This window comes from Erinaceus europaeus, chromosome 1 (genome assembly GCF_950295315.1).
Source record: "Erinaceus europaeus chromosome 1, mEriEur2.1, whole genome shotgun sequence".
In the NCBI taxonomy this organism is placed as follows: Eukaryota; Metazoa; Chordata; class Mammalia; order Eulipotyphla; family Erinaceidae; genus Erinaceus; species Erinaceus europaeus.
In genome coordinates, this window is record NC_080162.1 from 184,200,235 (window position 1) to 184,217,469 (window position 17,235).

Here is a 17,235-nt window from a genome sequence, read left to right on the forward strand (position 1 = left end):
CACAAAAATTGGATTGTAAGTGAAAGAGGAGAGATCACAAAAAACACTGCAGAAATTCAATATATTATGTGAAGCTTTTATGAACAACTCTATGCCACCAAGCTAGAGAACCTGGAAGAAATGGTTGATTTCCTTGATACCTATGAAATTCCAGAATTAAATAAAGAGGAACTAGATAATATAAACAGGCCCATCACAGCGAATGAAATTGTAACAGTTATCAAAAAACTTCCCAAGAATTAAAGTCCTGGACCAGATGGTTTTACAAATGAATTCTACAAAACCTTCAAAGAACAACTAATGCCTCTCCTTATAAAAGTCTTCCAGAAAATTGAAGACACTGGAATACTCCCTTCCAGCTTCTATGAAGCCAACATCACTTTGATACCAAAAGCAGACAGGGACACAACCAAAAAAGAAAACTACAGACCAATATCTCTGATGAACATAGATGCTCAGATATTGAACAAAATTCTAGCCAACCAATACAGTAGTATATTAAATAAATGTTCATCGTGACCAAGTGGGGATTATCCCAGGGATGCAAAGTTGGTATAATATATATAAATCAATCAACGTGATCCACAACATCAAAAAACAAAACCAAAAACCACATGGTCATGTCAATAGATGCAGAGAAAGCCTTTGACAAAATACAACATCCCTTCATGATCAAAACACTACAGCAAATGGGAATAGATGGAAAATTCCTGAAGATAGTGGAGTCCCTATATAGCAAACCTACAGCCAACATCATACTCAATGGTGAAAAACTGGAAGCACTTCCCCTCAGATCAGGTACTAGACAGGAATGCCCACTATCACCATTACTATTCAACACGGTGTTGGAAGTTCTTGCCATAGCAATCAGGCAGGAGCAAGGAATTAAAGGCATACAGATTGAAAGAGAAGAAGTCAAATTCTCCTTATTTGCAGATGACATGATAGTATACATGGAAAAACCTAAGGAATCCAGCAAGAAGGTTTTGGAAATCATCAGGCAATACAGTAAGGTGTCAGGCTACAAAATTCACATTCAAAAGTCAGTGGCGTTCCTCTATGCCAACACTAAGTTAGAAGAAGATGAAATCCAGAAATCAATTCCTTTTACTATAAAAGCAAAAACAATACAATATCTAGGAATAAACCTAACCAAAGAAGTGAAAGACTTGTATACTGAAAATTTTGAGTCACTACTCAAGGAAATAGAAAAAGACACAAAGAAGTGGAAAGATATTCCATGTTCATGGGATAGAAGAATTAACATCATCAAAATGAATATACTACTCAGAGCCATCTACAAATTTAATGCTATCCCCATCAAGATCCCAACCACATTTTTTAGGAGAATAGAACAAATGCTACAAATGTTTATCTGGAACCAGAAAAGACCTAGAATTGCAAAAACAACCTTGAGAAGAAAGAACAGAACTGGAGGCATCACACTCCCAGACCTCAAATTGTTTTATAGGGCTATTGTTATCAAAACTGCTTGGTAATGGAACATGAATAGACACACTGACCAGTGGAATAGAATTGAGATCCCAGAAGTAAGCTCCCACACCTGTGGATATCTAATCTTTAATAAAGGTGTCCACACTATTAAATGGGGAAAGATGAGTCTCTTCAACAAATGGTGTTCGAAAAAAATGGGTTGAAACATGCAGAAGAATGAAACTGAACCACTCTATTTCACCAAACACAAAAGTAAGTTCCAATTGGATGAAGGACTTGGATGTTAGACCAGAAACCATCAGATACTTAGAGGAAAGTATTGGCAGAACTATTTTCTGCATAAATTTTAAAGACATCTTCAATGAAATGAATACAATTACAGAGAAGACTAAGGCAAGCATAAGCTTATGGGACTACATCAAATTAAAAAAGCTTCTGCACAGCAAAAGAAACCACTATCCAAACCAAGAGACCCCTCACAGAATGGGAGAAGATCTTTATATGCCACACATCAGACAAGAGGCTAATAACCAAAACATATAAAGAGCTTGCCAAACTCAACAATAAGAAAACAAATAACCACATCCAAAAATGGGGAGAGGACACAGACAAAATATTCACCACAGAAGAGATCCAAAAGGCCAAGAAACACATGAAAAAATGCTCCAAGTCTTTGACTGTCAGAGAAATGCAAATTAATACAACAATGAGATACTACTTCATTCCTGTGAGAATGTCATACATCAGAAAAGGTAGTAGCAACAAATGCTGGAGAGGTTGTGGGTCTGAGAATCCTCCTTCACTGCTGGTGGGAATGTCAATTGGTCCAACCTCTGTGGAGAACAGTCTGGAGAACTCTCAGAAGGCTAGAAATAGACCTACCCTATGCTTCTGCAATTCCTCTCCTGGGGATATATCCTAAGGAACCCAACACACCCATCCAAAAAGATCTGTGTACACATATGTTCTTAGCGGCACAATTTTAAAATAGCCAAAACCTGGAAGCAACCCAGGTGTCGAATAACAGATGAGTGTCTGAACAAGTTGTGGTATATATACACAATGGAATACTACTCAGCTGTTAAAAAACAGTGACTTCACCGTTTTCAGGCATTTTGGATGAACCTTGAAAAAAACATGTTCAGTGAAATAAGTCAGAAACAGAAGGATGAACATGGGATGATCTCACTCTCAGGGAGAAGTTGAAAAACAAGATCAGAAGAGAAAACACAAGTAGAACATGAACTGGAGTTGCTGTATTGCACCAAAGTAAAAGACTCTGGGGTTGTAGGGAGGGGGGTGGGGAGAATACAGGTCCAAAAAGGATGACAGAGGACCTCGTTATTTGGAAAACTGGGAAATGTCATGTATGTAAAAACTATTGTATTTACTGTCAAATATAAAACATTAATTCCCCAATAAAGAAAATTTAAAAAGATATAGATGAATGATTAATAGTGGATTGGTTGATACATATATACATATATATATATTTATATACAGATTCAGTGCTATATTTCTGTAGCTTCTATAATTTGCTTCTCACTATCACATTTATTTCTCTAATAAAAAAAACCCAAAAAACAATTTGAGCCCACTGTCAAAATTCAGTCTGATTACCAATTTGAAGTCTTAAGTGCTTAGATTGAAGGAACATATACTCAGCTTATGGTCTGTGCATTAAAAAGTTTGAGCATTCAATAAATTTTCCCCTCTCATGTTACTTAAATAGTGATTTATGAGATTACAAGTTAATAGAGGTGTACATCAACACCATTCCATCCACCAAAGGACTGTGTCCTGTTCTCCCCAACCCCCAGTGAAGCTAAACATCTACTCTCACCCTTCACCCAGAGATTTTTTTTTTTTTTTTACTTTGGTGCCCTACTCCAAACTGAGTCAGATCCTGCTTTGAGTTTCCCTTTCTGTTCTTCTTTCTCAACTTCTGTTTATGAGTGCGATCATCCCACACTCATCTTTGTCTTTCTGACTTAGCTCACTTAACATAATTCCTTCTAGCTGCATCCAAGATGGGTCAGAGAAGGTGGGTTCCTTGTTCTTAATAGGTGCATAAGGCTAAGGATTTTTACAAATATGATTCCCCTGAAAGACCTTATCAATCATTTCAGCAAGGCCATGCTGACAATATCAGTACATTCTTTGCAGGCTGGCAGCAAGTGATCCCGTTTGAGGCACATAGTGGCTATCACCAGGTGCTTAACTGAGGAAGTTGTGGTTGGTGAGGTCTGCTTGTGACACTGTGTCCTCTAACTGAAGCTGAGGTGGGAGGGGGGGAGGACAAAACTCCAGAAGATATGTCTGTAGTGACCCTGCCACTTACCCGTTTCAGGGGGATTTCTAGAAAAACTTCCTATATACTTTTCCATGCAACTTAGAGCTTTCTCTTAAAGCACTAGTAGCTTTAACTATGGCAAATGCTGTTCAATTTACTACACAGGCTGTCTCCCACTGGGCATGATTCTATACTTTGTCTCCTACTTACTGCTGGACTGGAAGTTATACTATGAAATAACTTATATTCAAAGGAATTCTTTTTCTCTGTATTAGAACAGTCATCAAATTATACACAGAAGGTATCTTAAATTTATCCTAATGATTCATTTAGTTCATTGACTGTAAAAGGGTCTCCAAAAATTTTCCAGAGGAGTGATATTGAGATAGCTATGACAGAAAGACATGCTGTGTTCCTGTGATTTTATGTAGTTTGTGAAAATGTATATTTCCAAGGTCTACTGTCAGACGCGTTAGAGCATGCCAGCTTCCATGTTTGAGTTTTTAAGATGTTCTCTTCTTTTTTAAAATATTTATTTATTTATTCTCTTTTGTTGCCCTTGCTGTTTTATTGTTGTAGTTGTTTTTGATGTCTTTGTTCTTGGATAGGACAGAGAGAGATAGAGAGAGGAGGGAAAGACAGAGGGGGGGAGAATAAGACACCTGCAGACCTGCTTCACCGCTTATGAAGTGACTCCCCTGCAGGTGGGGAGCCCAGGGCTCAAACTGGGGGGCTCAAACCAGGATCCTTACGCTGGTCCTTGCACTTTGCACCACCTGTGCTTAACCCAGTGCACTACCATCTGACTCCCATTTTCTTCTTTTATTACCCTTCTGCCAGTGATTGGTATTATTTTAGAGGATAAAATATTTTCAAGGGAAAGTAGAAGCTTAGAAAGGTATGATAATTTACCCTGAGGAATAAGAAACATTTATTTTGTATCATAAGATCAGAAACAGCCTTTAGTAAATAAACTTGAGTTCCTTCATCTGTGATGGGGAAATACTGTCACTCACCTTTTAATCTAAGATTCCACCAGTTGTAAGATGCCCCATGATTTTTTTTTTTTACCTTTACTGGGGGGCTGGATTAATGGTTTACAACCATAAAATACAATAGTTGTATATATAGCAACAACTTACTCTACCACTCATCTGTTGTTGGACACCTGGATTGTTTCCAGGTTTTGGCGATTACAGATTGTGCTGCTATGAACATAGGTGTACTCAGATATTTTTGAATGTGCATTTAGTTCCTTAGGAGAGGAGTTGCAGGGGCAGAAGGTAGCTTCATTTCTAGCTTTCTGAGAGTTCTCCAGACTGCTCTCCACAGGGGTTGGACTAATTTACATTCTCACCAGCTGTGCAGGAGGGTTCCACTGCCACCACAACTTTCCCATGATTTGTTGGTGCTATCATTTATGATGTATGACATTCTCACAGAGGTGAAGTGATATTTCATTGTTGTCTTTATTTGCATTTCTCTGATAACCAATGACTTGGAACATTTTTTCCTATGCTTGTTGGCCATTTGGATCTCTCCTTTGGTGAATATTCAGGTCGTATTCTCTCCCCATTTTTGTTGTTGTTGTTGTTGAGTTTGGTGAACTCTTTATATATTTTAGTTTTTAGCCTCTTGTCTGTTGTTTGGCATATAAAGATCTTCTCCCATTCTGTAAGGGGCCTCTTTGTTTGGGTGGTGATTTCTTTTGCTGTGCAGAAGCTTTCTAATTTGATGTAGTCCCATTGTTTTTTTTTTTTTTTTTTAAAGTCTTCTTTGCAATTAGATGTGTATCACTGAAGTTGCCTATAACATTTAGATGGAAAAAGAGTTCTGCCAATACTTTCCTCTAAGTATTTGAGAGTTCCTGGTCTAACATCCAAGTCCTTGATCTATTTGGAGTTTACTCTTGTGTTTGGTAAAATATAATGGTTCAGTTTCATTCTTCTGCATGTATCAACCCAATTTTTCTATCACCATTTGTTGAAGAGACTTTCCTTTCCCCACTTAATAGTCTAGGGCTATACCATGATTTTAAGTTGCTATGAAATAAAACTATTCCTAATTAGACTATGATATAAAACTAAGATACTATTGATTGTAGGACACATTCTGACAGAGCACTTGAAAATACATGTATTTTTGAGTCTTACATAGGATACTATATCTTTCACAGTTTCTGCCACATTGTCTACTTCCCTTTCTGTATGTGTAGGGAGGTAGGGAAGGAGGGGAAGGGGAGGGAATGAGTATGACCAGGAATTATTTACTCTCTTCTCTTGCAGGTACTCATCCTGCAAGATGGTCTCATAAATTCTCCCTTCCCCAACACTCCCATCCTGAATCCCCTAGGTTCAGTATGGGAAGTCATAATGAAATACAGTGATTCTTCTTATTGATTCATAATTTGATGTTTGCAATTTTTTAAATTTTAACCTTAAAGAAAATTTTGAATATGGAATATACAGAAATGCTTAGCAAATTTAGAGAAAAGAGCATTAGAGTCAACCAATATATGTTAATCTGCCTGTATTTGTTGTCACAGATAGTTTGTTGTGATTTCATGACAGAAAAGAGGTATTGGAAGACACTACATACATTTCTACTTTCCATAGTTTGCTAGTTCAGATTTTGGTAGTAATGTTCAATTTATAATTCTGTTAAGTGATATTTTTCAGCCATCAATTTAGATATTTATTGCCTTTCAGTTTTAAACTGATTTTTAGCTCAAAATTGAATGTTAGATTTCTTATCTGTAAAATGATACATAATTTGTCTCAGGGAATAAGTGAAAACATAAATTAACAAGTCATTTGAAGATTTTATATAATGAATCATTCATTCATACATATATTCACCAGGACCTGGTAATTATGTGAAAAAATATGAAAATAGTAAATATATAGTCCCTATCTTATACAGGTACCCACAGTCTAGCAGAAGACAATAAAATAAACACGATAAACAGTAGCAAGTCTTGTAACTGTGGGTTAAGTTGAAAATTCCTGAACCTAGTACTGCTTCCAAATTATGACTAAGGGTTGTGGGGAGTTGGGGCAAGGGGCTCTTACATTCTGCTTGACACTTTGTAAATTGTTCCATTAAAAGGGGATTTTCTAATGGTCTATTTTCACTCTGAAGGTCAAGCATTGCCTATTTAATTATACTGATACCATGTGTACTTGTTCTGCTTGGAAAGGATACTTCTGTTTGTTTGGTTTTATGTGGTGCCTGGATCAAACCCAGGGCCACATGCATGTGTTCCACTGCTGAGCCAGCCCAGCCTAACTTTGTGTGTGTGTGTGTGTGTGTGAGAGAGAGAGAGAGAGAGAGAGACTGAGATCAAAGCACTTACACTGTCCATGACATTTCACTCGTCTCTATTCTTGGCGATCTTATGTGGTGCACATGATCAAACCCAGGGCCTCATGCATGTGTTCCACTGCTAAGCCAGCCCAACTCAACTTTTTGTTTTTGAGAAATAAAGAGAGAGAGAGAGAGAGAGACAGAGAGAGACAGAGAGAGACAGAGAGAGACAGAGAGAGGTCAGAGCACTTGCACAGTTCACTCATCTCTATCCTTGGCACCCAGGGCCTCATGCATCAAAGACAACACTCTACCCAACTCTCAATGCCTCTTGAGAAAGATGCTTTGTTAATGAATTCATAAATAAGCCCACAGCTTAGCTAAAAGTTAAAGGAAGCTTCCCATGATGTTCAGAGCATTGTGCTGGGAAATAGAAACCTCAGTGTTCATGAAGGCTTTCCTTCCCTTGTGTATACTGCCAGACAATTTTTTTTCTTAGAACCATCAATTTCCTCATCTGTACAAGGGCTGTTACTGATGTTTGCTACATCAAGACTGTAGTGATGATTATAATATGAACACTGGTTGCCAGGCACAGCCCAGGCATTAGACTAATCTCATCTATCCGTATGCTCCTTTACATGTTTTGTTCAACGTGCTACAATCAGCCACCGAACCATGTGCTTTGATGCAGCTGCAGACTCCTGGAATTTAATAGCTTTTGGTACAGCCCTTCCAAGTCGTATATTTTAGTTAAGTGTCTTATTTACATTCCTACAATGATTTGCCTTGGCTCTACGTAAAGTTCTTAATATCCCTTCCCTCTAAGAGTTAACTTTGTTTTTTGGTTATACAGAAAAGTCTAAACCAAAGCCATAAAGGAGTCTTTAGCATATTGTCAATTCTCAAAGGAAAATGACCTGTAGAAAAAGACTAGAGTGAAGTGTGAGAATGAAATATGCAGCTTTTCTCAACAGTACACTACTTAACAACGACTGTGTCAAAGAGGAAATAAAGGAAAAAAATCAAAATGTTTTGAGGGGCCAGGTGGTGGTCGCACCTGGTTGAGCGACATTTTACAGTGCACAAGGACCTAGGTTTGAGTCCCTGGCCCCCACCAGCAGGGGGAAGCTTTGCCAATGGTGAAGCAGGGCTGCAGGTATCTCTCTGTCTATCTCTTTCCTTCTCAATTTCTGGCTGTCTCTATCCAATAAATAAAGATAATAAAAAAATTTACAAAATGTTTTGAAAGTTCAATGAAAATGAAGAACCAAGCTATCAAAATTTTTGGGACACAGCTAAGGCAGTACTAAGAGGGAAGTTCATAGTCATACAGGCACACATTAGGAAACAAGAAAAAGCACAAATAAACAGTCTGAGTGCACATCTTAAAAGACCTTGAAGAAGAAGAACAAAGGAACCCTAAAGCAACCAGAAGGACAGAAATCACTAAAGTTAGGGCAGAAATCAATAACATTGAAAATAAGAAAACCATACAAAAGATCAATAAAAGTAAATGTTGATTCTTCGAAAGAGTGAACAAAATCGACAAGCTTTTAGCCAGACTCACAAAACAAAAAAGGGAGAAGACCCAAATAAATAGGATACTAAATGAAAGAGGAGATATCACAACAGACACCACAGAAATTCAGCATATCATGCGAGGCTTCTGTGAACAACTCTATGCCACCAAGCTAGAGAACCTGGAAGAAATGGACGATTTCCTCGATACCTACCAACTTCCAAAACTAAGTAAAGATGAACTAGATAACATGAACAGGCCCATCACAGCGAATGAAATTGAAACAGTTATCAAAAACCTTCTCAAGAAATAAAGTCCTGGACCAGATGGTTTTACAAATGAATTCTACAAAACCTTCAAAGAAGAACTAATACCTCTACTTTTAAAAGTCTTCCAGAAAATTGAAGACACTGGAATACTCCCTTCCAGCTTCTATGAAGCCAACATCACTTTGATACCAAAAGCAGACAGGGACACAACCAAAAAAGAAAACTACAGACCAATATCTCTGATGAACATAGATGCTCAGATATTGAACAAAATTCTAGCCAACCAATACAGCAGTATATTAAAAATATTGTTTATCGTGGCCAAGTGGGGATTATCCCAGGGATGCAAAGTTGGTTTAATATATGTAAATCAATCAACATGATCCACAACATCAATAAAAGCAAAACCAAAAACCACATAGTCATGTCAATAGATGCAGAGAAAGCCTTTGACAAAAATCCAACATCCCTTTATAATCAAAACACTACAATAAATGGGAATAGATGGAAAATTCCTGAAGATAGTGGAGTCTTTATATAGTAAACCTACAGACAACATCATACTCAATGGTGAAAAACTGGAAGCATTTCCCCTCAGATCAGGTACTAGACAGGAATGCCCACTATCACCATTACTGATCAACACAATGTTGGAAGTTCTTGCCATAGCAATCAGGCAGGAGCAAGGAATTAAAGGGATACAGATTGGAAGAGAAGAAGTCAAACTTTCCCTATGTGCAGATGACATGATAGTATACATAGAAAAACCTAAGGAATCCAGCAAGAAGCTTTTGGAAATTATCAGGCAATACAGTAAGGCGTCAGGCTACAAAATTCACATCCATAAGTAAGTGGCATACCTCTACGCAAACACTAAGTTAGAAGAAGATGAAATCCAGAAATCAATTCCCTTTACTATAGCAACAAAAACAATACAATATCTAGGAATAAACCTAACCAAAGAAGTGTAAGACTTGTATACTGAAAATTATGAGTCACTACTCAAGGAAATTGAAAAAGACACAAAGAAGTGGAAAGATATTCCATGTTCACAGAATGGAAGAATTAACATTATCAAAATGAACATACTATCCAGAGCCATCTACAAATTTAATGCTATCCCCATCAAGATCCCAACCATATTTTTTAGGAGAATAGAACAAGTGCTACAAATGTTTATCTGGAAAAGATCTAGAATTACCAAAACAACCTTGAGAAGAAAGAACAGAACTGGAGGCATCACACTCCCAGATCTCAAATTGTTTTATAGGGCCATTGTTATCAAAATTGCTTGGTAATGGAACATGAATAGACACATTGACCAGTGGAATAGAATTGAGAGCCCAGAAGTAAGCCCCCACACCTATGGATATTTAATCTTTGACAAAGATGCCCAGTGTATTAAATGGGGAAAGATGAGTCTCTTCAACAAATGGTGTTGGGAAAAAAAAATGGGTTGAAACATGCAGAAGAATGAAACTGAACCACTCTATTTCACCAAATACAAAAGTAAATTCCAATTGGATGAAGAACTTGGATGTTAGACCAGAAACTATCAGATATTTAGAGGAAAGTACTGGCAGAACTCTTTTCCACATAAATTTTAAAGACATCTTCAATGAAATGAATCCAATTACAAAGAAGACTAAGGCAAGCATAAACTTAAGGGACTATATCAAGTTAAAAAGCTTCTGCACAGTAAAAGAAACCACTACCCAAACAAGAGACCCCTCACAGAATGGGAGAAGATCTTTATATGTCATACATCAGACAAGAGTTTAATAACCAAAATAAATAGTTTGCCAGACTCAACAACATGAAAACAAATAACCGCATCCAAAAATGGGGAGAGGACACGGACAGAATATTCACCACCAAAGAGATCCAAAAGGCCGAGAAACACATGAAAAAATGCTTCAAGTCTTTGATTGTCAGAGAAATGCAAATAAAGACCACAATGAGATCCCATTCACTCCTGTATGAAATGTCATACATCAGAAAAGGTAACAGCAGCAAATGCTGGAGAGGTTGTGGGGTCAAAGGAACCCTCCTGCCCTGCTGGTGGGAATGTAAATTGGTCCAATCTCTGTGGAGAGCAGTATAGAGAACTCTCAGAAGGCTAGAAATGTACCTATCCTATGACCCTGCAATTCCTCTCCTGGGATTATATCCTAAGGAACCCAACACACCCACCCAAAAAGATCTGTGTACACATATGTTCTTAGCAGCACAATTTGTAATAGCCAAAACCTGGAAGCAACCCAGTGTCCAACAACAGATGAGTGGCTGAGCAAGGCATGGTATATATACACGATGGAATACTACTCAGCTATTAAAAAAAAAGGTGACTTCAGCATTTTCAGTCCATCTTGGATGGACCTTGAAAAATTCATATTAAGTGAAATAAGTGAGAAACAGAAGGATGAATATGGGATGATCTCACTCTCAGGCCGAAGTTGAAAAACAAGATCAGAAGAGCAAACACAAGTAGAACCTGAACTGGAGTTGGCATGTTGTACCAAAGTAAAAGACTCTGGGGTGGTAGGGTGTGTATGTATGGGGGGAATACAGGGCCAAAAAGGATGACAGAGAACCTAATGGGGGTTGTATTTTTATGTGAAAAACTGAAAAATGTTATGTATGTACAAACTATTGTATTTACTGTCAGATGTAAAACATTAATTCCCCAATAACGAAATTAAAAGAACAAGAAATTTGCAGTTTTTTGTTTCTTCATATATTTCTATACTCCTCAGCTTTTCTATGATAATGTATGTTACACCTATAGTAACATATGTTACGTTATGTTTCCAAAATAGTGGAAAAATATCAAAATGGTCCCATGCCTCACTCCAGCCTGTTCTTTCCAGATGAAAGGGTCTCACACTGTCCAGTGTTAATTACCAGTACAACTACTTCTTCTTGAAGACCTTGGGTTGTCCCTAGGTAACTTTTCCCCTCCACATTCAACCTCTCACTTCCTTTTAGTCTGTTTTTACCAGTATATAAATTCACCGTCATACTTATAACAAGTCACCTTATTTTAGCTAACAAAGTACCCCAGGCTCCAACTCCAACTTGGCTCCACTCTAGCACCAGATCCCTGTCTTCCTTTCCTTTTAGAGTTAAAGTCTTGGGAAGAGTTTGTATTCCAGTTTTTAAATCTTTCTGACTGGTAACTAAATCCATTGCAATTGGGCTTGCATCTTTGCAACACCCTTGCCTCTGCTCTTGCCAAGATCACCTACCAGTGACATAGTTTTCTCATTTCAGGCTTTATTTTACTGAGTTTTCCTGAGGCCTTTGAGCGCCTTACTTGCATCTTTATATAAAATCTTCAAATGAGGGGGGCGGATAGTGGCACATCTGGTTAAGTGCACATAGTAGGAAGCGAAAGGACCCTGCAAGGATCCTGGCTTCCCACCTGCAGGGGGGTCACTTCACAAATGGTGAAGCCCCACCCGTTGGGGGTGGGGATGGGGAAGCTTCACGAATGGTGAAACAGTGCTGCAGGTGTCTCTGTTTCTCCCCATCTACTCCTCTCTCAATTTCTCTGTTTCTATAAAAAAAGATAAAAAGCAAACATATTATACTGTGAAAGCACACATATTGAAGATATATTTATTACAATGCCTTTAAAATTTTTTAACCTGAGTAGAAACGGTAATTAGAAAAAGAAAAATAATACACATTACTTCAAATTAATTGTGTCCTTTTTTTTTTTTTCTCTCCAGGTGTTATTATTGTCCCCAGTGCCGGTGTTGGTATTGTCCTGGGAGGCTACATTATAAAAAAACTGAAACTTGGCGCAAGAGAATCTGCAAAGCTGGCTATGATCTGCAGTGGTGTGTCCTTACTGTGTTTCTCAACCCTATTTATTGTTGGATGTGAAAGTATTAATCTAGGGGGCATCAACATACCTTATACAACAGGGTGAGTGTCTTGGAAATGCTGTCACCTATCGTCGTGATCTTGATTTAAGTGGGAAAACCCTTAGAGGCTTCTACCCTAGAAGTAAGCCTATGCCCTTCCTCCCCACTGTGGGTTTCAATGTTTGTGTTTACCTTTCCTCTCTCCAAGTCCAACCTGATGTCTCAGAAGGCAGAGGCCATGGTACCCCCAGTTTGTATTCCATTTTACCCTCACAGTGTGATTTCCAGAACTTTTTGACTACAGCAGATGAAGAGTTATGGTTTGTGAGTTAACGAAATATGTCAAATCTTTCTTTTAAAACACATTTTGAATTGGTTATACATTCATTTAGCTTTAAAACAGTTCCATGAAAGTACAGTGGACAATGAAACGTCTTACTCTCATTCAAGTTTTCCACCTTGTTTCTCTAGTCAAATACAAACCTGGTAGTCAACTTGCTTTATTTCTCTTGTGTTCTTCAAGGCTTCTTTACAGAGGAAACTATGAGTATGTATTTTCATTCTTTCCTGTTTTATATTTCAAAACATAGAATTCTTTTTTTTAAATACTTTTATTAATTTATTGAATAGAGACAGAGAGAAATTGGGAGGGGAGCAGGAGAAAGAGACAGAGAGACACCTGCAGCCCTGCACTCATAAAACCACTCATAAAACTTTCCCCTTGCAGGTGGGGACCAGGGGCTTGAACCTGTATACCTGCACACTGCAATGTGAGCACTTAACCGGGTGCACCACCACCTAGGCCCTCCTTTTTTCCCCCCAACTTGCTTACCACTTCATTGAGCAAACGCTGGCCCATAGGTCTGCTGCTGTCTCAAGGACACACTTTCACATCTCCCTAAGCTAGGCATCATATCACCTCACTCTCAACCAAACCATCAGCTTGCTCACCACAGGAACCCCGGTGCTCACTCACCTCCCCCAGTAATCCTCCTAGCCCTCTCCTGAGCTCCTGAATCAGCTGCGACAGACCACAGTTCATTGACAACTCACCCTGCATTGTCCCTTGCCCTGTCTCTCAGGTCCTATCTTTAAGTGAGATTTCTATAGTTGTCCCTCTCTTGGCTTACTTTGCTCTACAAAACATAGAATTCCTTTTTTTGCAATGCATTTAAAAAATTTTTGTTAGTGATTTAATATCGATTTACAAAATTATAAAATAAAGGGGTATATTCCATACTGTTCCCACCACCAGAGCTCTGTATCCCCCATCCCCTCCATTGGAAGATAAAGTAGTTCTCCCAATGTTGGAGATATGAGTTAACTATTGTTTCTATAATTCTCTGTTTTTATTTGTATACATTTTCCCATTTTCTTTTCCATGATCCCATCTTCTCTTCCTTTCCAAGTCATGCCTACATCTATTACTACTTCTGCATGTCCTTTTTTCTTCTCTCTCTGGGTCCTGATGGAGTTGGAGTTCCAAACCCTCTGGTCATCTTCCCCCTATCACATCTCCCCTGCTGGGGGTATCAATCAAAGATTTTTTTGGGGGGTGTAGGAGGTGGGAATTCTGCCTTCTGTAATTGCTTCTCCACTGGACATGGACATTGGAAGATCAGTCCATACACCCAGCCTGTTTCTCTCTTACCCTAGAGGGATAGGGCTCTGGAGAGGTGAGGTTTCAGGGCATATTGGTGAGGTCATCTTTGTGCAAAGAGAAGTCAGGATGTAATCATAGTATATCTGCAACTTGGAGGGAACAGAGCAGATGAGAAAGGGATCTTAGGTTGGAAAAAATTGAAGTCTATTTTAGACATGTTCCTAGGGGCCTGTGACTTTTGTAATTTTTGCTTGAGTTTGATAGCTAACATAAATATTGTCTAACAAGATGGTATCAGAGTTGAGACTAGGACGAGAAAGTTGGATTAGGGAAGAGAGTATCTCCCAGTAGTGAAGAAAATCTGTAACATTAACTGTTTACACCATCTACCTGACCCAGGGACTATATATATTTATATTTAGCACAGAAGCCCGTTTAACCTCCGAGTCCCTGTTGGTCTGAACTCTCAGTTCACGGTCACAGCTGGGAACATTCTTGGTTGCACTTGTTTCCGGACCAGTCTTTCTTGAGTGGTAGGTAGGATGACCCACCCTCCCTTTGGAGAGTGGGGGCAGTCTACTTTGCTACTTTATAAGGAGGACAACAAAACATAGAATTCCTATGTATCATCTGTAGCATGCGAGGCCCTCAGGAGTTTCCATAGTAGTGTATCTCCATCATAAAATAACGCACGGACCAAAGAAATGGCTCAGCCGGGCGAGCATCAGTCTTGCATATCTGTGGCTCTCAGATTGATTCCCAGTGCCATAGTGGTATCCTCTGATCATAATGATCTAATATTATTTTAAATTATAAAAATAAATCCTTAGATAAGGATTTTTTGCGTGAGTAAACTAACGAACGTCTTGAACAAGGGCTTTAATCATTCAGTGTATTCTGAACCCTTTGAATCTTTTTTCTTCTATTTTTCTATATATATTTATTTATTTTCCCTTTTGTTGCCCTTATTTTTATTGTTGTTGTAGTTACTATTGTTGCTGTTATTGATGTCGTCCTTGTTAGATAGGACAGAGAGAAATGAAGAGAGGAAGGGAAAACGGGGAGAGAAAGGTAGACACCTGCATGTTGGGTAATTTTGCAGATACCGGCATGGTATTGCCCCTTCCCACAAGAGCTGAAACCCTAGCTCCCCGGAGTGCCTTGTTTTCTAGTCAATCCCGTCCCAACTTGCCACGTCCAGTTTTTATCCTATAAAGCCCGCTGCTGCTGCGGGTTCACCCTCTTGCTCCTCTCCTGTCTTCGGCGGCGAGGAGACCCAGACAAGGGCTGGTAGGCTTAGTGGGAGGCGGTCATTTTGCTAGCTCCACACGGCCTGAACCACTCTGCCCTTGCCCATTTCTGGAGTGCCCACGTGAATAAAGATTTGTGTTCCCACTGGGCTCAGGTCTCTTCTCTCTCCCCCGAAATGCAACCCAAAACCTGCAGACCTGCTTCACTGCTTGTGAAGCAGCTCCCCTGCAGGTGGGGAGCCCATCCTCCTGTCCTTGTGCTTAACCCACTGTGCTACTGCCTGACTCCCAAGTCTTTTTTTTTTCTTTTTAGACCTCAGAGAAGCTTTCCTTTTCTGTAAACTTACTTATCCTTTCCTCTTCATTTTTCCTGTGTTTTTCAGAACTCTTATTAGTCAGATGTTATAGGGTTGTTGCCTGTATGTTTAATTTATTTTTCTATTTTGTTTATGTTTTGTAATGAGAGCATTTTTCAGACCTTGTTGTCTATTATTTATGTAGTTTTGAAGTTCTGAGAATGCGTTTCTTTGCTGTGTTCTCTGTGTATAACATACTGATATTGTCTGGAGAATAACAATGTCTTCATATATCTCTTAACATTGTTGGAAGATTTTTTAAGTTTGTCTCTGTGCCTTACATTTAATCGCTTGGTGGTCAAGTCAACCGAGGTCATTTTTTCTGTTAATTCTGGGCTTTACAAGTTGACGACTTTCAGTCAGGCATCGCTGAGGTCTTGTGCACCTCTTCCTGTCTCCCACCTCCCTCCTTGTCTCCCAAATGCAAGAGTGAAGGAGTTTTATTCTAAGTTGCCAACACCTGGATAAGAAGCTTATCTTTGTGAATTTCTTCTAATATCTTTTTTTTTTAATTTTTTATGTTTATTTTTTCCCTTTTGTTGCCCTTGTTGTTTTATTGTTGTAAGTTATTATTCTTGTTGCTGTTGTTGGATAGGACAGAGAGAAATGGAGAGAGGGAGGGGAAGACAGAGAGGAGGAGAGAAAGATAGACACCTGCAGACCTGCTTCACCGCCTGTGAAGCGACTCCCCTGCAGGTGGGGAGCCGGGGTTCGAACTGGGATCCTTATGCCAGTCTTTGTGTTTTGAGCCACCTGCGCTTAGCCCGCTGCACTACAGCCCGACTCCCTCTAATATCTTTAAGAGAAGCGTTTCCCAGTGAATTTGTGGGTTCTAAGTTGGAAGCGGACAGATGAGAACGGAGGACCCACCAAGGCAATTTTCTCCCCTTAGACCAGTGAGCCCATCATTACTTCAGCTTCAGACTCACCTTTTCATTCTTAGACCTGCTGACTTGGAACTCAGAGCTTTGTGGAGGCTCCAGGGTGTACACTAACCCCTGGCCCAAGCTGGTTGGTACCTGTTCATTTCACACAAGACTGTGCCTATTCATTCATCTGTGGTTTTCATGATATTTGGTGTCAACTCTAGTCATTTCTCTTTGCCAGCTTTTAATTTTACCTTTCTTTTAAGGGTATTCACAGAAGACATAGAAGGACAACTCTGTGTCTTGTTAGCTTGTAAAGTGCAAGTCCCCTTAAGATTTTTTTCTTAGTATAACCGATTGGTTTATCTCTCTATTTTATTTTTATTTTTATTTATAAAATGGAAACACTGGCAAGGCATAGGATATTTTTTAGATAAAGGCCA

The 17,235-nt window shown here is 38.9% G+C and overlaps 1 protein-coding gene across 4 annotated transcripts in view; it reads left to right on the forward strand.

The window, feature by feature from the left end:
• SLCO5A1 (solute carrier organic anion transporter family member 5A1) overlaps window positions 1–17,235 on the forward strand; it is a 171,914-nt gene that overhangs the window by 128,907 nt on the left and 25,772 nt on the right. For all 4 annotated transcript variants that reach the window (XR_009552133.1, XM_060200476.1, XM_007527185.2 and 1 more), the window contains one exon: window positions 12,580–12,778. Coding sequence is in view for 3 of the 4 variants with exons in the window: in XM_060200476.1 (XP_060056459.1) it covers window positions 12,580–12,778 (199 nt within the window). In the remaining variant the exon portion in view is untranslated. The remainder of the gene's footprint in view (window positions 1–12,579; window positions 12,779–17,235) is intronic.